We start from the raw sequence: 22,632 nt of genomic DNA, 5'->3' as shown, positions 1-22,632 counted from the left end.
CTCTCTGACTCTCTGCTCCAGAATTCAGAACATTTCTTCCCCTGATTTATTGAAACAGAGAAACATCATATGCGTTACTTTATTTTTTACAGAGACAGAATGCTACCATATGATACTGAAAATGATTTGAACTTGGCAAGTCTTTATGCAATGAAATCAATCATGTAAATATATATTAACTTACCAAATTTTACAATGGAATTTCTTTTTTTATAAGAGGAGGGATTTCTGTCTTTTTAATTTACTGATGTATTTTAATGCACCAAGAAATGTCCTTGACAGCTGTGGTGGTTATTTAGTTGCTCAGTCATGTCCGACTCTTTGTGACCCCGTGGACTGCAGTACACTAGGCTTCCTGTCCTTCACCATCTCCTGGACCACACTCAAACTCATGTTCATTGAGTCAGTGATGCCACCCAACCATCTCATCCTCTGTCGTCCCCTTCTCCTTCCGCCTTCAATCTTTCCCAGCATCAGTCTTTTCTAATGAGTCAGCTCTTTGCATCAGGTGGCCAAAGTACTGGAGCTTCAGTTTCAGCATCAGTACTTCTAATGAATATTCAGAACTAATTTCCTTTAAGATGGACTGGTTGGATCTCCCTGCAGTCTAAGGGACTCTCAAGAGTCTTCGACACCACAATTCAAAAGCATCAATTCTTTGGCGCTCAGCTTTCTTTATAGTCCAACTCTCATATCCATACATGACTACTGGAAAAACCATAGCTTTGACTAGATGGACGTTAGTCAGCAAAGTGATGTCTGCTTTTTAATACGCCATCTAGGTTTGTCATAGCTTTTCATCCAAGGAGCAAGCATCTTTTATTTTCATGGCTTCAGTCACCATCTGCAGTGATTTTGAAGCCCAAGACAGTTGTGACTTTCCATAAATTTTACTGAATTAGTGAAAACAACAAATACATAAACAAACTTGAATCTCTATATCTGTCTCCAGTGAGCCCACTCCCCTGTCATCATCTTACATAACAGGATAAAAAAGAATCAAACATTCTAAAGAGAAGATACCATTTATAATATCCCTTTATTATCTTTAGCAATAGATTTTTCAAGTTGGTTTTTACATTTGGTATTCAAGTTTGTACTGCAGTATCATAAATCTTTCCCAAGTCTTTGAATTTCATCAATAAGATAGTCAACATCTGTTTGTCTTGTGGCAGGATTAGAAAAGACCATTCGGAAAAAATTTACTTTGTCCCCACAGGGCTGGTAGCTGAGCATGACTGTACCTTCCACTATCATCTGTGCTTTAATCTTTGGAGCAATCTGTGTATAAATGCAAATTTCATTAAAAAGAAGGCTTACAACTAAATACTGTTCTACCTCCTAGATGACTACATGACTATCATTAGCTTGAGGTAAATTGCAGGCAATTTAAAACTGTCAGGGATAATTTTTAAGGAGCAGCTTACTACAGAAAAAAAAAGCAGCATGTTCTAAACACATTAACGCTCTTGCTAGTCCATGATTCACAAGTACCAAACTCATAAAATAATGCAAGTGTCCTAGAATACATTAAAGAAGGTTGTGTGACATTTTGTTCACATTTATAAGCCAATCTAAACAGACAGATCCGGGAGAGAGGTAACATGAACTAGAGAATGGAAAAGTCGGAATACCTTCTGGTATTCTAACTTTCACTCTTTGAATTATGACAATACAACTTGAGTTTTTCAACAAGGTCACTGTTGCACAGCAAAACATGGCTTCTTCGTCAGCTCTACAGAGGAAAGTTCTACCTGTTTAAAGTCTTCGCAGCTCTTAAAACGATACCGCACAGGTGCTATTAGATCACATAGCAGTCTGGGGTCATTATGGAAACTATAGGACAAAGTGGCACCGAGACTGGGACATGCAGAGGGCATCCACACGCTGCTTAAAATGCAGAATTCAAATGATAACCCCCCTCTCACTCACACGCAAACTTACCTTTTGCAGTTCTTGATCTCTTTCAAAACTTTTTGGGATGTGTTTAAGTCTTGGTGGGAAATACCAGAAGCAGACATTGGTGAACTCAGGCTAAATCAAAAATTAACACTTTACAAGTATTCTTATAGTTTCATCTACTTCTCTAGTAATTTTATGAGTATTCTTAAAGCCCTACTTAATTTCTTAATTATCCCAGAAGTATTTTAATTACCCATGCCATCAAGCTGCCAAGGGGCTGACTGGCCCTTGAAGAGGAAGATGGATATAATACTAGCAAAACTCTCAATTTTATCATTAATATCTGTAATTTAGTATCTTAATAATAATTAACCAAGGATTATCAGGTAACTTAAAGACCACTTTTTCCTATGTCACCTACTCTCCAAAAATCCAACTGCATAGTCTAACTTACATGAAAAATGCTAGGAAAAATTAAATGTCTCTGATTAAGTGCTATCAAAATCAGAAAAGCAATTATAACCAAATAGTTTTATCTTAATCCTTTTTTTTAATATAGAGCCTGGTGGAATACAGTCCATGGGAACACTAAGAGTCAGACACAATTAAGCGTGCACAAAGGCAAGGCAACTATTAAATTACTCTATTAGGCCCTAAGCCTATAGAAAAAGAGAATTTAATGGAAAAGTTTTTAAGATCTAAATGTTTTGCAGCACTTAGATAAAATAAAATGTGTATGATAATTATTGCATATCACTTTTGAATTATCTCAAAGTGTTTTAGACAGGTAATAGATTCAAGAAAAAATACTCAGCAAATAAAGAAAAGATACATTAAAGTATCACCAAAAAAAAGTCCACTAATAGAGTCCTTACCTCTGCATCAAATACAAGCTTAAAGTTATCTTTTTTCTTTAAAACTTTATAGAAGTATTTTGCAAGTTCCATATATCTGTCAATCTGTACCTCAAAGCCATAGGTTCCCTGCAGTTTAAAAAAAAACATCAAAAGCTTTATTCAAGTAAGTACCTTTAAATTAAACCAAAGAAGCTCTTGAAATGTATTAAATTTATTTAAATGAACTTATTTAAATAAATGTGACTATCACCTACTAGCAGCGGGTATCCTCTATTCTCACTGCGTTCCTATTTCTGTCTCCTCAATCTGCTTTCACTCCCTACTGTCCGCGGAACTTGAGGCAGGTTACTTAGCCTTGTTAAGCTTATGTTGTCCAGATCTACAAATGTTAGATAAATATTTGACATGAGTTTTTAAAATAATTTTACTTGTTTGTTTGTTTTTGAATGTACTGTTCTCCCTTGCTGGGAGGGCTTTTTCTTTAGCTGTGGTGACTCAGGGCTACTTTCTAGTTGTGGGGTACAGACTCCTCTTGCTGTATAGCATGTGCTCTACGGTGAGTGTGCCCTAGGGTGCCTGTGCTCTAGGGTGCATGTGCCCTAGGGTGTGTGTGGCTCTAGGGTGTGTGTGCTCTAGGGTGTGTGGCTCTAGGGTGAGTGTGGCCTCAGGTGTGTGTGCTCTAGGGTGAGTGTACTCTAGGGTGTGTGTGCCCTAGGGAGCGTATGCTCTAGGTTGAGTGTGCTCTAGGGTGCATGTGCTCTAGGGTGAGTATGCCCTCAGGTGAGTGTACCCTAGGGTGTGTGGCTCTAGGGTGTGTGTGGCTCTAGGGTGTGTGTGGCTCTAGGGTGGGTGTGCTCTAGGGTGGGTGTGCCCTAGGGTGTGTGTGCCCTAGGGTGCGTGTGCCCTAGGGTGGGTGTGCCCTAGGATGCATCTGCCCTAGGGTGCGTGTGCCCTAGGGTGAGTGTGCCCTCAGGTGCATGTGCCCTAGGGTGAGTGTGCCCTAGGGTGTGTGTGCCCTAGGGTGAGTGTGCCCTAGGGTGTGTGGCTCTAGGGTGTGTGTGGCTCTAGGGTGGGTGTACCCTAGGGTGTGTGTGCTCCTGTGCTCTAGGGTGAATGTGCCCTAGGGTGGGTGTGCCCTAGGGTGAGTGTGCCCTCGGGTGCGTGTGCTCTAGGGTGCGTGTGCCCTAGGGTGGGTGTGCCCTAGGGTGAGTGTGCCCTCGGGTGCGTGTGCCCTAGGGTGCGTGTGCCCTAGGGTGAGTGTGCCCTAGGGTGGGTGTGCCCTAGGGTGTGTGTGCCCTCGGGTGCGTGTGCCCTCGGGTGCATGTGCTCTAGGGTGAGTGGCCTCTAGGGTGCCTGGCCTTCAGTGGCCATGCCCTGGGCTCTCGAGCGCAGGCCCAGCAGTTGTGGCTCTCGGCCTCCTGTGCTCCACAGCATGCGGGATCTTTCCAGACCAGGGGTGGATCCCACGTCTCCTGTGTTGGCAGGTGGATCCTTTACCACTCAGCCACCAGGGAAGCCCTTGACATCTGGTTTTCATCTGTCTAGTATGCAGAGCAATATGTTCCAAAAATTTCATACAATGCAGTGAGGAACAGGGGAAATATGGCAAATAAAGCCTTTGGCATACTGGCTGGCATAGGATGCCTTAGAACTGAGAGTTGCTGACCTTTAGCTGTAGCCCAGGTAAGTAGTTCACTGCTTTGCACTCTTGGTTTAATTCGCTCTTAGAGTGCTATAAAGTGGACTGCAAAGGCACGGAGAAACCAACCCATCTCTGTCTCTGTTAGCTTTCTTTCCCTCCGTGATTGCCACTTGTCTCATGGCTCCAAGCAATATGGAAAGGCTGATGACTCTCCCACTTATATTTCCACCTGAGACCTCATCTCTGAACCTCAGATTCATATGTTTGATTCCCTGTTAATATAACTAACATCTCAAAATGACATGCCCAGAACTGAACTCCTGACCTTTCTCCACAAACTTGTACTTCCCAGTGTTCCCAATCTCCATTCTATCCTTTAGTTGCCAAGGTCCAAACCATCAGCATCTCATCCTTGATTTTCTTCTTTTTTCACACCCACACTCAGTAGAATTTTTTGGAAAATGCCATTGGATTTAACTCTAAAAGGTAATTAAATTCTAATATATCTTAACCTATTTGTTGCCACTATGCTGGACCAATCACCCGCTCCTGCGTTACTGAATTTGCTTTCTAATGATCTCTGCTTCTGTCTGTGCATCCCAGATATCCTTTGCTGAGGGTACCCATTACTGGTTACTTTAGGGTATGCAATGTAGGGCCTTTACAACAGTATGAGGTGGCACTTCAGCATCTTCTCAATACTTGAGCTTTTGTGACCAGGCGGACTGCTGTCCTCGGGGCCGCAAAGACGCAGACGCCACTGAGCGCACACACATACCTGTGTGAAAGACAGTAGGAAGGAGGTAGGCAGACGGGGAAAGCTTTCAGACTGTGAATAAATATGACTGTGTGTGTGTGTGTTAGTCGCTCAGTCACGTCTGACTCTCTGTGACCCCAGGGACTGTGGCCCGCAAGGCTCCTCTGTCCATGGGAGTCTCCAGGCAAGAAAGCTGCAGTGGGTTGCCATTCCCTTCTCCAGGGGACCTTCCCAACCCAGGGACTGAACCCTAGAGTCTCACATTGCAGGCAAATTCTTTACCATTTGAGCCACCAGGCAAGCCCCAATATGACTCTAAGTGAAGGGAAAAGATGGGCAAAGGTGGAGTGGAAGCATCCTAGACTACAGGGAAATCTAAGATGTAGGAAGGCCTTTAAGACCTCTTCACATCAGCTCAGCTATTAGGGACAGTCTCCTGTCTCTCAGCAGCTGTATGCCTTAGCCTCCCTGGAAAGCACCGTCAGTCACTGACGGGAGAAAACCGGGACCCCAGCCTCAGGGCAAATGCAATCCTGACTTCAGAAGAAGCAGACGGGCTCTTGCGCAGTTAAGCTCGATAGCTTTCTCCTGGCCAAACACAGTCATTGTATGAATACGAAACTAGTCCAACTTTTGTAGAAAATCCATCCAAACAGAGAAGCTTGTTCATTAGTTTTGCTTTTGGACAATAATCAGCGTTTGTGGAACCTTATATTTCTATATGATTTTCTTATTACTTAGTTTTATAACCTACCACAGTATTTTATGGAATTAATTTTACTTTAAGGAAATATGAATTTCATTAAAAATGGCTCCTCTTTTCTGTAATCAATGAGGTATTCATTCTGTAATTACAGCAAATGAGGAAAAAAGTATAAAATTTTCACTTATATCTCTAGACTTTCTTCTTAATTCCCATCATCTTGTCAAGAGTACTGATGGAGACTCACCCAGCAAATGTTTAAATATTTAGTAGTTATAGATTAGGCAACAAACTTGCAAGGCAACTCCTCCCGTTCAAGCCTGCCATGGATATTTACCTGAACTTGCATTTTAACATATAAACATGTTCTTAAATATGAAAATAATTTCCATTCTGCTGTATACTGGAATTTTGTTTCCCTACTCTCAGGAATGGCCTTGTTAACATAATATCTGTTTATACACCTTTTTTTGGTAACAGTTTCCATATGCAAATGGTGATAAACCTGCTTCTGCATCACTATTCTAGATGAGTTTTAGCATTCCCATAGTGCTATGAATTATGTTAAGAAAGATAATATGGATTTGTGGAAAAATAGATTTTGAATTTGAGAGTCAGCTGTGCTCCTTAGATTAAGTTCTCTTCATCTATCAGCAAGTTAATTTCTTTACCTATTTACCAGATATAACCAGCTCAACTGTTGGGACACGTAAGCTAAATTACATAAGTAAAGCTTTAATATATGTTCAACGTATGGTAAACCCATGACTACTGAAGACCTATACTATTGAATAGATATATTTATTATTTCAATGCCTTATTATTGAAAGAATTTAAGGTGAGTTATCAATATATATACACTATTCAAAGCGGGTTTTTAAATGCTTATTTCAAACAAGGTGATTATCAGGTTAAGAAAAAGCAGGTGATAAAAGATAAATTTGTAAGAGAAAATGCTGCCAATGTATTATAGATTACTAAAGAAGTATCATGAATTTGCCTCTGTGATTCATGTTACAGAACATGTTTTTCTATTTGTGTTTTGTACTAGGACTTCTATATCCACCAAATAAAAATCTAAGCAATTTTTCTGGAGAAGGATAACTACCTGTGATACACAGAAGAGTCCCCTTGAGATGCAGAGGGTGGGTGATGCGTTGTGATCAGGTTCCCACTGCATTAAAGAAGCTGTCGGTTCATGTCAAAGCTTTCATCTTCAGAGGACCTACTGCCTATCTTCCTATAGAGGATTAGGAAGGAGGTGATAGAAATAGCTTCCTAAACGCATTTCCATTATTTAAGCTGAAAATTATAAACAGCAGAAGGAGGGTGTGAACATGTCCTGCTGTTGCGATCTTCGGAGAGACTGTATCTGTTGGCCTTGACCCTGTGTGTGTGTGTGTGTGTGTGTGTGTGTGTGTGTGTGTGTGTGTTTATTAATCACTCAGTCGTGTCCGACTCTTTGCGACCCATGGACTGTATCCTGCCAGGCTCTTCTGTCCATGGGATTCTCCAGGCAAGAACACTGGAGTGGGTTGCCATTTCTTTCTTCAGGGGATCTCCCCGATCCAGGCATCAAACCCAGGTCTCTTGCACCTCCTGCGTTAGCAGATGGATTTTCTACCACTGTGCCACCTGGGAAGCCCCGACCTTGACTCTAAGATAGATTGAATATTCAGGTAATTGATAAGTGTTCACAGCTGGGAATATATACTGACTTCAAGTGGCTTGACCTATTTCCAATTCCAATTAGAATAAAAAAAAGTTTCTTTTTTTTTAAAACCTGCAGGCAAATTTATATTCCTAACAGATTTTACTCCTACCATTTGATAGAATACATATTGATGGTAAAACAAGCTAAAATCTTCTCCACCTCAGTGGGATTTTGAGCTCAGAACCAAGCTTGCCATTTGCAGTTAGAGCAGTTTCGTTGACAGAAGTTTAACAAAATAAAAGGACCATAGGGCTCCTCTGGGGGCTCAAGGGTAAAGAACCTCCTGCGAATGTAGGAGATAGGGATTCAGTCCCTTATCTCGGGAGATCCCACCTGCCGCGGAGCAAATAAGCCCGTGTGCCACGACTGCCGTGCCTGCGCTCTGAAGCCTGCGAACTGCAGCTACCAGGCCCACGTGCTGCAAGGACCGGAGCCCCAGGCGCCCCAGAGCCTGCGCTCTGCAGCCAGAGAGGACACCGCAGGGAGAAGCCCGGAGCTAGAGCGCAGCCCCGCTTCGCCACAACTAAAGAGAAGCCCGAGCAGCGGTGAAGCCAAACACAAATAAATAAAATTTTAAAAAGAGAAGAACTTAAAATGAAAGGACCATAATCTGGGGAAAGACATCCAAAGTAAGCTCTAAAATGTGGGACTGGTTACATCGGGCATCCAAGCGCATAGGACCTCTTAAAAGGCGGCAAATTCCTACCTTTGCCTTCCACATTAACCAGAGCTTAAAGACATCAACATGTCGGCCGCATTGAACAGTTTTATCCCCGGTGTCAAAGTTAATATTGTAGACTTTATCAGGCTGGAAAAGGTATTCAGCCTGCATCTGGTTGCATGCTCCCAGAAGACCCTGAAAAAGGAATGGTGTATCTACTGTGTAAGTCATCCACGCCTCAATAAGAAGCCACAATCACTTATTTATTTCAGTTCACTTAGCATTTCTACTTTACAGGCACATTTAAATAGAATTTTTGTTTAGTTTATATAAACATATGTTACTTTCTTAGGATTTTCATGGATTCAGTCAGTTGTTCTTTGGATTTATCTGAAACAGTAGATGGTGTAATTAGATTGCCAGTTGCCTATATTTCTTTAACTTTTCTTAAAAACCTTGAAGTTTTGCTGCTCTTTTGAAATTATGTGACCAGCCTGCCTTGAAGTTAATTAGAATTGAGTGTCTGGTTCACTTTAACTAAGCTTTCTCATGAATCAACCATTTAGATGCCAGTCAAGCAAACTGCTCTGACGGCCACAGGAGGTAGAGAATAAAACAGTCCACTTATTTAATTTTGCCCTTCCTTAGCCATTTCCTCTTACATAAAAGGTGTCAAAAACCTTCCTCCTTGGTGTTGAAGAATGGAGAAATACTCCTTTTGAATGATTAAATAATAATCACTAGAGAAAAGAAATGTTTTCCATCAGCCAGTTGAAAAGAGGCTTTTCTCAAAAGACATGCATTGCCACAGCATAACAAAGGCTAAACCTGTGTGCGCTGACTGGGTAGAGTTTAAATCCATACCAACTATAACCTTTTGAATATGAAGCAAATAAGAATGTATTTATCACGTGCCTATTATATACTGGACACATCACAAATATACCGTCTGATCCTCATGGAAGACTTAGGGCGTAAGTGCTACTATTATATCATTTTTATAGATTGAAGAAACAGAAACTTCACCACAGTAAGGAATTTTCAAGATCATATATCTGTACAGTGCTAAGTCTGAGAGCTAACAAGAGGGTAGTTCGTCTGGGAGTCTGCGGCAATCCAATTTCCAAGGGAAGAAAACTCACACTCTTATTTAGGAGCGGCTTATGGGTCTAAGGAAAGGATCGCAACTGGTGATGAGATTTGAAGTACTGGGGTGAGATAGAGAAGAAATGATACCCTGCAGAGGAGAGGACCTTGTGTGTGTGTGTGTGTGCAGTGTGTGTGTATATGCACAATATACTACATACATATATATATACATACTACATACACTGTTTTCAAATATTTTAGTCTCCAGTCCCTATCTAACAAAATACTCAAGTAGCAGAATACCAGAGTGGGTCGCCATTCTCTTCTCCAGGGGATCCTCCCAACCCAGGGACGGACCCATGTCTCCTGCGTCTCCTGCATTGCAGGCAGATCCTTCGATTCTTTGCCATCTGGCTCAGGAGAATTCCAGGGACAGAGGAGCCTGGTGGGCTACAGTCCCTGGGGTCACAAAGAATCAGAAATGACTGAATGACTAATACGCTATACACTATAGGGTCCAATTTACACATGAAAAATATTTTCCCTTTAGTTTACTTCAAACTTCGACTTTAATATTTTGTTAGACAGGAAAGAAAGAAAGTGAAGTCACTCAGTCGTGTCCGGCTCTTTGCAACCCCATGGACTGTAGCCTACCAGGCTCCTCCCTCCATGGGATTCTCCAGGCAAGAGTACTGGAGTGGGTTGCCATTTCCTTCTCCAGGGGATCGTCCCAACCCAGGGATCGAACCCGGGTCTCCTGCATTCCAGGCAGACGCTTTAACCTCTGAGCCCCCAGGAAAGCCCCATTAGAACTAGAAACTGAAATATTTTAAAACAGTGTAAACAATGTGAGTTTCAACTATAGTTCTTAGATAAAGATTGTGTGTGTGCTCAGTTGAGTCTGACTCTTTGCAAACCCATGGACTGTAGCCCACCAGGCTCCTGTGCTGATGAGATTTCCCAGGCAAGAATACTGCAGTGGGTTGTCATTTCTTTTCCCAGGGATCCTCCTAAGCCAGGGGCTGAACCCACATCTCTGGCCTCTCCTGCACTGGCAGCTGGATGCTTTAGACTGCTGTGCCACCTGGGAAGCCTCTGAGGTAAAAATTAAGCACCTAAAATCTTTCATACTCTGTGCTGGGACTGTGGATTTGCAGCAAGGAAAAACTCTAGCCTAGTTGAGTTTACAGTCTGGGTTGTAGGAAGCTGAGCAGTGAAGGGCAGGGCTATTTCCACATACTCATTATGAGTGAAGAAATGAAGAAAGACTGCAGAAAATTTGGTTTTGAGCCCTAAATATAAAAGTACCGGAAATCTGCAAGTGGACTATAGACCTGAGAGCAAAGTGGAGGGCTTGTTGCCACGCAGGCAACTGAGCAGGAGCTGCATCAGAGCTCCTGGTCCCCGCCTGGACTGCTGAGAATGCCTCGGGGTAGGAGAGGACGAAGATGGTCTTAAAGCTAGAGAAGAGGTGTGTGATCTCATACCTCACTCAACAGAAAGTGGGGAGTACCAGCTCAGGCAGTTTATAATGGGAAGACAAGCACTTTAAGTTCAAACCACTGGAGTGCTTGTGAGTAAGAGAGAAAGAAAACAAAGCTATAAATGATAGCTACGTAAAGTATGTCTGCACCTCTGAGAACTAAGTAGAGACAGGGAACATTCAAATTGAACTTTGTAATTGTATCTCTTCTTGCAGGAGATCACGGGCTTATCTCCTTGTGTAGCATTACATTTACTATTGGCAGAGATAAAATACACAAGTGAAAAAGTGAAGTCGCTCAGTCGTGTCTGACTCTTTGCGACCCCGTGGACTGCAGCCCACCAGGCTCCTCTGTCCATAGGATTCTCCAGGCAAGAATACTGGAGTGGGTTGCCATTTCCTTTTCCAGGGGATCTTCCCAACCCAGGAATCGAACCCACGTCTCCCACATTGCAGGGAGACGCTTTAACCTCTGAGCCACCAGGGAAGCCTAAGCAAAAAATAATTTCATACAACCCGTAATTTTTTGCTTTTTATGCTAAATGTACATCACCGATACTGATAGTTATCCCTACTTAAAACAAGTCTTGTTTTGGCCTTACTCTCCGAGATAACAAATTGGTCAGCAGGCCAAATCTGACTCCAAAGAGGCCTCACATTCATTCATGGTGTCTTTAGAAGGGAGGTCACAAATGACCACATTTTCTGTCATCTATTCTATTTCTCATCACTGTCTATTGTCTTATCCCAGATCGCTTTCACATGTTAACTTACTACCTGCGGCCCTACAGTCACTGGATTCTGTGACACTTTAGTTACCCACTGCCAGTGTTAGTTGCTCAGTCGTGTCCGCCTCTTTACGACTCCATGGACTCTGTCCATGGGATTCTCCAGGAAAGAGTACTGGAGTGGGTTGCCATTTCCTTCTCCAGGGGATCTTCCTGACCCAGGGATCAAACCCGGGTCTCCCACATTGCAGGCAGATTCTTTACCATTTGACCCACTAGGGAAGCCCAGTGGTTGCTAATTAAGGAGCAGCTTTCCTCTAGAGGGCAAATGGTCCTGCACTACATGAATTCAGTGAGGCCATAATGATTTTGGTTTTGAACATGCACAAAGAACCTAGTCATGACCAGGGTCTCCATTACATCACTACTCGAAAACAGGGGTCACTTACTTTTTCCCGGGTCAGGAGAGCAGAGCACTGAAGGGGCACACCCATGAGTTTGTGGGGGTTCCAGGTCACGGAGTCGGCCCTAGGCGATAAAACAGCAGTGTTCACAGGCTGAGGAGACAAGACAGAAGCCTGGAGAGGTCCTTCCGCTTGCACGAGCAGCGGCCGAATTCTCACCTTTCAATGCCACTGAGTTTATAGGAATGCTTTCTGGACAACAGCAATCCACCTCCCCAAGCTGCCTACAATAGACAAAAAGGTTTTGTGTTTTTACGTGAATTATTTCTTTTCACATAGCACTGACTGCTCTTCCCTATGTTATATTTATTTCAAAAGTTGATGAAGATTTGATCGCTATGCTAGATAACTATAAACTGGGCTATAATTATCTCATTTAAAAGGGCCATGCATTTAGAATTTTCCTCCTATGGGTTCTCATTATCTATTCATGACATAGTAAAGTTTTAGGTTTCTATTGACAATTAATGCAAAGAGACACCTTCTGTATAATTTCCAGAGACAGAATTGTTTTAAAGTTGGCATCAGATTTGGCAATACTACAGAAAAATTGAAGTATCTACCATATTATATAACTTTACATTTGTCCAACTCTAATCAAAGCCAAAGACATCTTTGCACAGTCATTGTACCAATAACATCAAAAGTTTTTACTTCCATAACAGCTATTAATTAAGAAATATATATTAGAGTAAGGGGCTAAGTCTCTGATTTAAAATCAGGTTTAACTGTTTCTTCAAATTGATGTTCTAAATTGTTGGTTGAATATTGATAGGCATTTAGACTTAAAAAATATTGATACATATGTAGCTCTTTCTATGGGAGTGCATTGTCTATTTTAAGGTAATTTATGCAAGTGAGACTATTTTTTCTTGATATTTATTCATTATAAAAATTAGAGTTACAGAGAAATTTTGGTCTTGCTTGTAATGTCAATTAAGAAATTATGGGGACTGTGCCCAGGTAACATTCTTAAAAAAGGGAAATTATGAGCCAGACTCTAGGACATGACTTACATCCACGTGCATCCAGAGTCTGTGTATCTCACAAATATCTGCGATGTCATGGAGCGGGTCGAAGGCCCCAAACACGGTGCTGCCAGCTGTGGCCACCACACAGAAAGGAGTCTGGCCCTGGGATGGCAAAAGCGGCATCATTCTTACAGTCTCGTGAAGTCCATTGTTGCTGCTTAGTTGCTAACTCACATTCGAATCTTTTGCAGCCCCACGGACGATAGCTCACTAGATTCCTCTTTCCATGGGATTTCCCAGACAGGAACCCTGGAGTGGGGTGCCGTTTCCTGCTCCAGCCAATCTTCTCAACTCAGGGGTGCAAGCCACGTCTCCTGCACTGACAGGTGGATTCTTTACTACTGAGCCACCAGGGAAGCCCCTGAGTAAGGACATTAGATAACTAATAACTTCAAACATTTAGAGGCACCTACAGTAACAGAAAAAGCAGCTTAATCATAAGATGAACAAATATCATTGCCTCTGAATCTCATTTATTGTTATTTCTCTCTGAATTTATTTTCAGAAAATCATACCACAACAATAAAGATGACTAAACTCCTTTAGTAGTAAATAAACTACTTTATTTACTTTGGGTGGTAACTTTTCTTTTGATATTTAACAGAAACAAAATGGTCAGGGAAATATTGCAATGTCATTTAATTATTTCACTTCAGCTTTAGAAGAAATTTCCTACATTTAGAGATTACTTTATTTCCTGCAGCAATTCTTATCAGTTGCTTGCCACTAATGAAAGTCAGGAAAGAAAATACAGATGCATTCGCAAGTTAAATATGGAACTTCAGAACTTACCTTTCTTTGAGCTTGTAATATATTTTTCTCTAACTCAGCTGGAATCATCTTTCCCCTTAAAAAGTCAAACACACATTGTTTTCTTATGAGTGAACAAACATATTGATTTTACCAGTTAGAAGAATTAATAATATTCAAGATTAAAAAATTAGTTCTTAGTGACTCCCAAAGGTATTTATAGATGTGGAAAACAAGCCATAAGCAGTTCCCTAAACCAAGATAAAATATCATGTTATTCGAATTAAAGGAAGCTGAGTTTAGTATTCAGTCATCTTAAAATCTTCATTATTTACATATCAGAAGATTCTGATTTTTCTAAGATACATAATGGTTTTCTTTCTTCCCTCTTTTCTTTCTTCCTTTCTCTATTGATTAACCTTTAATTATAAAGACTTCTTGGGGCTTCCCTGATAGCTCGCTCAGTTGGTAAAGAATCCACCTGCAATGCGGAAGACCCTGGTGGTTCAAATCCTGGGCCGGGAAGATCCCCTGGAGAAGGGATAGGCTACCCACTCCAGTATTCTTGGGTTTCCCTGGTGGCTCAGCTGGTAAAGAATCCGCCTGCAATGTGGGAGACCTGGGTTCGATCCCTGGATTGGGAAGATTCCCAGGAGAAGGGAACGGTACCCACTCCAGTATTCTGGCCTGTATAGTCCATGGGATCACAAAGAGTCAGACACGACTGAGCGACTTTCACTTTCATAAAGACTTCTTGGCATTAAGACAGAAAAATCAAAGATACAAATTGGTGGGGGGAATGTGGCAAAAATTCAGGTGGTCTCACATTTTTCTTCACAGCAAATTTCTGGGACAAAAAAAACAAAAGCCAGTATTTTCCTGCTACATCGCGTTACCAGACTGAAACACCGTCTTCACTGGAAGCATTCCTCTTAAAGTCCAGGATCAAGTAAGGATGCCTACCACCATCAATATTACAGTACCTTTTTTTTCTGAAGAAACACCTGTTATCTAGGGAGGTAATCATGATGATAATAGATGATAGATAGAAACAAAAATAAGAAAAATCTCTAATTTAAGTACATACGGTTGTACACCTGGAATACCTAACATTGCTTATTGAAAAACTTTTGAAAACTATAAGAATGTTGAGCAATGGGAGGGTTACAATAGTAAATTAGGTTCCTATTTTTTTTTAACTAATTGTTCTGAATAAACACAGAAAATATCCTATTCGTAGTAGTAAAAACAGATACAAAATATCTGGGAAAGAGACTCTCAGCAAATGTACAGGGTTTATATAAAGAAAACCAAACAACTTGAAGTAAGTATAGAATGACAAACTTATAAAGCATGTTTGCAAAATATTTTATAGTCATATATTTTGCATTTCAAAATATCTCAGTATATAAATATTTTTACAAGCCAATAAATAATAAACTACCAATAAGAAATTGGCAAACGGAAATGAACAGACATGTTGCGGTAACACACAGCTGGTTGGTCAGTATACTAGACAGAAATAGTTCTAAACAACTGAAGGTCATCTTCATCTATCAGAATTTTCAAGTATAGAAGTATTGACAATATTCAAGTTTCTCCCAGTAGATAAGTGTCAGTTAACTCAAAAATATTTGAAGGGCAAATGAAAATCTATATGACATTTAAAGTGCAGACAGTCTTTGAACCTGTAATTCAACTTCTAGGGATTCATGTGAGAAATATTCAAATACAGACAGTCAAGTATACTTGTATAATTATATGCATTAAATCAGCACTTCCCAGGTGCTGTGAGTGGTAAAGAATCCACCTGCCAATACAGGAGACCCGAAAGATTCAGATTTGTTCCCTGGGTCAGGAAGATCTCTTCGAGAGGAAATGGTGACCCACTCTAGTATTTTTGCCTGGAAAATTCCATGAACAGAGGAGCCTGGCAGGCTACAGTCCATGGGGTCACAGAGTCAGACATGACCGAGCACACACACACACACACATTCATTTAATCATTGTCTTTAAATACTTAAATCTAGGTGAAAACCTTTTAAGTAAGATATGTGAAATTATATTTACAAAATGGAAAACTTCAAAGTAATTAAAAAAGAATAAGGAAAGTCTGTATAAATTCACAGGCTAAGGTTTCTAAGATATAGTCTAAAGCCAAAAAAATTTAAAAAATAAGTTGCAGATTGTAACACAGAATTTGATATGCATAAATATATTTAATATGCATCAAAATGATCTTCCAGAATATATGTATTTATCATATAGCTTATTCATGAAAAGTAAGATTCAAGAGAAATGGAAATATATTTTCACACTGTAAATTTCTGATGCAACTGACTTTTTCATCAAACATCATTATATTGCTACTTCAATATACTTAAAACAAAGAAAAGGTATGTGCACTCTCACTTGCACAGGGCTGTATTCAGTACAGGATACTGTATAGGATAACTTTGGTACTTCTTTCATAATTACTTCCAGTTAAAATTATTGAAACTAATCTGGGAAAAGTATTCTTGCTAAAAATTGGGATAATAGAAAAATGGGGTTCTAATCTTTATATGAAGGATAATGATAATAAAAATCTCGAGACTGTGTTAAGAAACATACCTTTCATCACATTTAACTTCGATTACATTATCTGTCCCAATACCAAGAGTGGCTGCAGCTTTCTTTATGGAATAATGACCCTTGGGCAAAAATGAACACAGGAAAGGCATTAATTTTCCTGCCTTAAATCGTCACTTACACTAGTGCACCACTCAAATTAGGGCATATATGCATACGTCTGAATGGATCTGTGCATATATACATATACACACACACACATACAGAAGTGTAGTTCTCAAGGCACACTTCCAGACCCTTGTCATGACGTTAGTTGAGATGAGGAAGGCTGTAGCACCTCTTTCTAGGAGGCATTGTCACTCAGCACAACACTTTGAACGCAGGGATTTGATTGTTCTTATTCTAGTTTTCTGTATCCACATGAATCGTGTCATTTATAAATTTACTGACAATATTCTCCAGGTAAATCCTTGCATGTTATGGACAGCTTTAAGTCTTGAATTTCCAATTTTTTTTTAGGAGGGGCCTAAAGAAAGGAATTAATTTTTCCTCTGCTTGTAGTTTTTAATTCTGACTTTGATATCAACTTTGATTTCTTGCCTTCTGGGTGACTACTATCTCATGGCACAATTCGCATAATATAAACAGAATCAGTAAGATGGAGCTGACAGCTCAAAGATGAACTTTTCCTGGGTTATTTTTAGTTGTCTGGAAAAGACCACATATATGAGAGAAAAGAGAAATTTAAAACCCTTACGATGTTTTCATTTCAATGAAGAGTATGAATACATAGATTAAATAGGAAATGATTTTTAAAAAATGACATTATGGGATTTTAGCTTATTTGCTCATAATATTGAAAAAGTATATGTTAAATGATAAAAATGACATTTATAAACAAGTATCGTTGATTGTATTGTTTTATAGTAAATTACATTAAGTATGCAGCAATGGAATTTGCCTGGTGGCTCAGTGGTAAAGAATCCGCCTGCAATGCAGGAGACTCGGGTTCGATCCCTGGGTCAGGAAGATCCCCTGGAGAAGGAAGTGGCAACCCACTCCAGTACTCTTGCCTGGGAAATCCCATGGACAGAGGAGCCTGGCATGCTACTGTCCATGGGGTCGAAAAAGAGTCAGACAAGACTTAGCCACTGAACCAAAACAATGCAGCAATGGTCGCAATTTGGTAATATGTATTTATATAATGCTAATTTGAGTTTAGTAAAGGAAGGGCATTGCAGACATAGGGACATTTTTAGAAAATCCAGTGTTTCCAAGTACTTTTAGGTACAATTCTCAAGCTGGGACTTCAATTACACTTTACAATTATGAATGTTACCAGGGTGGAAAAGAAAAAGTGATCAGATTTATCAGAGGGATTAACTGATTTTTATAAAGAAGTTTTGATACTATACACAGAGTCGGAACATGAAAGCTAAAGGGGACCTCAGTGGATCTATTGTCAATTTCATAAACAGTTGGCTGAGGGCATGTAAAAACAAAGCTTTCTCTTCAACCAACTCCTTCCGGCCTAACTGGAAAAACAGAACATTAATCACTTTCTTCTTCTCTTCATGCAATGTTAAAAAGAAGCATTAAATATTTGAAATTTTTATACCTTGATTTTTTTTTGGTAAAGATAGCAGAATGTTTTATATTTACAATCATATTTTTTTTTCCTGTTAGTTTCTCCTATGTTGAAATAAAATTTTTCCTGAATTATTTGTATTGTTAATCTATATAGTCTGTATAGACTGGAAAGTTGTTTTTCTCCTTTCCAATACCGATATATAAATCCAAACAGAGATTACAGAGTATTTTTAACATAAAAATGAAGCTAATATTCTCAATGTCTAAATTACTTTATCAGTATATCTTAGAAGATTCTTAAAGCTTAGAAAAATCTAGACTTGATACTTACTTGTTCAGAAACAAACAATACAATGCATGGGAGGACGGCCATGCCTCTTGCTTTTATCTCTGGATATTGCTTATAACGAGCTACTAATATACCATAGAGGTTTGATATACTCCCACCTATGGAAGAGAAATTGTGACTGTTAATCTAATTTCAAAAATCTGAAATGTTGATTGAGATGATTTGAGAGTTTTCTGAAAGTAAAATGGTGCAAATCACTGATGTTGTTTTTAAAATAGTCTTCCTTGAAAGTATTAAAAGAAATCACAAACAACAAAATCCACAACTTTTAGATTTCAAAAAACTTTGTTTATGATTATAACCAACAATATGGCTTATGAACATTCAAATTAGTTCAATGACTCAATCATATTAATTTAAATACATTTTTACTTTCTCCTATTATTTCTTTTCACTTATAAACCTTTTTCTTACCAGGTGAAAATATTCCATCTGCTTCTGTTTCTCTCCAGCCAATAATTTCACACATTTTCTTAAGAAGAACTGTTTCCATGACAGTAAATACTGGAGCTATTTCATAGGTAAACCTATAATATATAGAGAGAGAAATTCCACTGTCAATTATATTAAATGGAAGAGGATAAAGTCATGTGCTAGGTAAGATTATACAGATTTTTGTATTCTACAACAGACTGTGCAAGAAATGGTTAAATTTTATATGCTCTTGCACCTGATCAAGAGTATGTTAGTTCTCCAAAGTGTCATGGTTCCTATTGTTTTGTGCAATACCTGGGAATTTCGTTTGCCACCAAAAGGAAATTGAAAGTAGCCCCATCCCCTCAGCACACACACAACACTGTTAGGGACAGAAAATGCCCAGTTATCAATAAAATATATACACATTTCCTGAGGGTCAACATATTTACAGCTACAGATAATGATTTGCAGAATATGAAAGAGCTTTTTCTAAAAATTGATTTATAAATGTTATCGAGCTAAAGATTGTATTATGAGCAAACACATCAAAAAAAAAAAAAAAAGGCTAAAAACTGTTGGTTCCAGTGACAGCAAGTAGATGGTACAGGCAAGAACATTTCATCGAAAAGAATTCAAAGGAGACTGTTCTATACAGATGTATAGAACAGACTTTGGCCTCTGGGAGAGGGAGAGGGTGGGATGATTTGGGAGAATGGCATTGAAACATGTATAATATCATGTAAGAAACGAATTGCCAGTCTAGGTTTGAAGCAGGATACAGGATGCTTGGGGCTGGTGCACCGGGATGACCCAGAGAGATGGTATAGGGAGGGAGGTGGGACGGGGGTTCAGAACTGGGAACTCACATACACCCGTGGCGGATTCATGTTGATGTATGGCAAAACCAATACAGTATTGTAAAGCAAAATAAAAATAAATAAATAAATAAAAAAGAAGACTGCTGTGGGGGACTCTCCTCTGAGTCACCCTGCGAAATTAGCTCTACAGAAAGAAGTTGAGATTAAAACAGAAGGCTTGACGCTTTTCTTTATAAATACCAAAATGCAGTAAATAATAATGGATATACTGCTGCTGCTGCTAAGTCATTTCAGTTGTGTCTGACTCTGGGTGACCCCATAGACGGCAGACCACCAGGCTCCGCTGTCCCTGGGATTCTCCAGGCAAGAACACTGGAGTGGGTTGCCATTTCCTTCTCCAATGCATGAAAGTGAAAAGTGAAAGTGAAGTTGCTCAGTCGTGTCTGACTCTTCAGGACCCCATGGACTGCTGCCCACCAGGCTTCTCCATCCATGGGATCTTCCAGGCAAGAGTACTTCTCCAATGGATGTACTAAGGACTCCCAAATCAAAGAGTGGGCCCAGTTATTCTCAATAAATCCTTTTTATTTGTCCTCAAAACAAGTTTAAGGATCCCTTTAAGCGTAGTTCCATGTGGATCCCTGTACCAGGCACCAGCTATGTGCCATTTCAGATGTGCTCAGCTTGCTCTCTCTCAGGTCTTCGGACATGATTCAGGCCCAGCCACCATGACCACGTTCACCTATAACATGATAGAGAATCACACGTTTGCAGTCCCTACCCTTCAGCCCTGGGACTTCCTTTCGCCTTTATGACAAGCCATGGAATCAGCTGGGAGTCCCAAGAATGCCCAGTGATGATGGGTGGGGCACGTTGACATCCTATTGTGTAGTCCTTTGGTCGTAAGAGACCTGGTGGAGAACAAATTTGTTCCCTTGCTCCCTACAGAGGGCCTGATGGTAGAAGCAGTTCTCTACAGGGGGGTGTACATGCCCAGAGACCGTGCACTCGCTTCTGCTTATTCTAAGGGGTAACCAGGTCTAAAAGGGCCCTCGTGTTACCCTCTGCCTTGTCCTGACTCCCCTCATTCCCCATCAATCCTGCTCCTCTGGATGGCATGCGCTAATCCAGTGATAATACATAAGCTCTGGCCCAGGGCTCTGTACAAAAACCCAGGCTGAGAAAACCCACTGCCTATTAGAATTAAGCTGCTAGTTCTAAGAGGAACAAAGTTTACAAAGCAAGCCTTACAGACTTCTCTTTCAATGAGGCTCATTTTTGCCAGTACTGTGTCAGTTTCAGCTTCTTACACACATTACCTTTTGATCCTATTTCAATTCCGTGGAGTAGACATTATTCTTTTCAGACAACAGTCAGCCCGTCAGTTCAGTCGCTCAGTCATGTATGACTCTTTGTAACCCCATGGACTGCAGCACACCAGGCCTCTCTGTCCATCGCCAACTCCTAGAGTTTATTTAAACTCACATCCATTGAGTCGGAGATGCCATCCAACCATCTCATCCTCTGTCGTCCCCTTCTCCTCCCACCTTCAATCTTTCCCAGCATCAGGAAACAGTCTTTTCAAATGAGTCGGTTCTTCACATCAGGTGGCCAAAGTATTGGAGTTTCAGCTTCAACATCAGTCCTTCCAGTGAATATTCAGGACTGATTTCCTTTAGGATGGACTGGTTGGATCTCCTTGCAGTCCAAGGGACTCGCAAGAGGCTTCTCTAATACTACACTTCAAAAGCATCAATTCTTCGGTGCTCAGCTTTCTTTAGTCCAAATCTCATATCCATACATGACAACTGGAAAAATCATAACCTTAACTACACGGACCTTTGTGAGCAAAGTAATGTCTCTGCTTTTCAATGTGCTGTCTAGGTCAGTCATAACTTTCCTTCCAAGGAGTAAGCGTCTTTTAATTTCATGGCTGCAGTTACCATCTGCAGTGATTTTGGAGCCCCCCAAAATAAAGTCTGTCACTGTTTACACTGTTCTCCCATCTATTTCCCACGAAGCGATGGGACCAGATGCCATGATCTTGGTTTTCTGAATATTGAGCTTTAAGCCCACTTTTTCACTCTCCTCTTTCACTTTCATCAAGAGGCTCTTTAGTTCTTCTTAACTTTCTGCCATAAGGGTGGTGTCATCTGCATATCTGATATTATTGATATTTCTCCTGGCAATCTTGATTCCAGCCACTTAGCATGCATGCACACATCCGCTGATTCAAGTAAGAACAATTCAAACATATAGAACCATCTCTTAAATGCTTTCTCTTTGTGTTTCTCTACTATTTCTCTATTTAAACCAAAAATCTATATTTTCTTCGTACAGAGAATGATTGCTTCATAGCAATAAGATTCCATATAATTGAGTAAGATTTGTAAAATGATTTTTATGTAATAATTTATATAAAATGCATCACATTTTATATATCACAAATGATATAGGTTCTTTAAGGGTCTCCTGCATTGCAGGTGGATTCTTTACCAACTGAGCTATCAGAGAAGCTCCCAAAAGTGTTACTCTATGTGTGTTCAAATAAAGAGCTACAATCAAGCAATGAAAATTAAAACTAGAAATAAACTGTGCAGCTTATTTTTCTATGCATTTCACATTTATAAAACAGTGTGCACCATTAAGATCCCAATGACACTTAAACAGTGAAAATAAACCACAGCTTTCCTACACAGTAAAGCAGTCAGTTCTCATAAATGTTTAGTTCCTGGTTTTAAAGTTTAAATTTCTACCAGCTATCTCTTTTGATTGTAGTTAAATTATGTTACTATCTGAGACAGACTATTCCTTCCAATTTCATGTCCAATCATTTCCCTATTCCTTTAAACTTGAAATATATTGCCCTGAAATTAATTTTACTTCAAAACAGTACAGCGGTGTATCTCATTTTCATAAGACTGAAAGTTTTGTTGTGACAAAGGTCAAAATTTTTAAGGAGTCACATTGGAATTCGATTTCACTTTAATATTTTACTTTCTTCACCTTTGAGCAGATTAAGTTCTAATTACTATCCGGGCCACTTTCCATACACTGGTGTGCGTCATTTTCGGACTGTACGCTCCGGGCTGTTTCGGGTAGTATT

General features: G+C 40.0%; 1 protein-coding gene across 1 annotated transcript in view; it reads right to left on the bottom strand.

Moving 5' to 3' along the window:
• LOC102176752 (glutamate decarboxylase 1-like) overlaps window positions 1,108–22,632 on the bottom strand; it is a 69,381-nt gene continuing 47,856 nt past the window's right edge. The window contains exons 4-14 of the mRNA XM_013974462.2: window positions 18,706–18,818; window positions 18,274–18,389; window positions 16,395–16,474; window positions 13,824–13,878; window positions 13,017–13,133; window positions 12,160–12,224; window positions 11,986–12,064; window positions 8,282–8,431; window positions 2,778–2,885; window positions 1,945–2,034; window positions 1,108–1,281 (exon numbers count right to left, since the gene is read on the bottom strand). Of these exons, the coding sequence (XP_013829916.2) occupies window positions 1,108–1,281; window positions 1,945–2,034; window positions 2,778–2,885; window positions 8,282–8,431; window positions 11,986–12,064; window positions 12,160–12,224; window positions 13,017–13,133; window positions 13,824–13,878; window positions 16,395–16,474; window positions 18,274–18,389; window positions 18,706–18,818 (1,147 nt within the window). The remainder of the gene's footprint in view (window positions 1,282–1,944; window positions 2,035–2,777; window positions 2,886–8,281; window positions 8,432–11,985; window positions 12,065–12,159; window positions 12,225–13,016; window positions 13,134–13,823; window positions 13,879–16,394; window positions 16,475–18,273; window positions 18,390–18,705; window positions 18,819–22,632) is intronic.

Source organism: Capra hircus, chromosome 24, assembly GCF_001704415.2.
Source record: "Capra hircus breed San Clemente chromosome 24, ASM170441v1, whole genome shotgun sequence".
Lineage (NCBI taxonomy): Eukaryota > Metazoa > Chordata > Mammalia > Artiodactyla > Bovidae > Capra > Capra hircus.
Note: the sequence above shows the minus strand (reverse complement) of the source record. Positions and strands in the feature narration are given on the sequence as shown.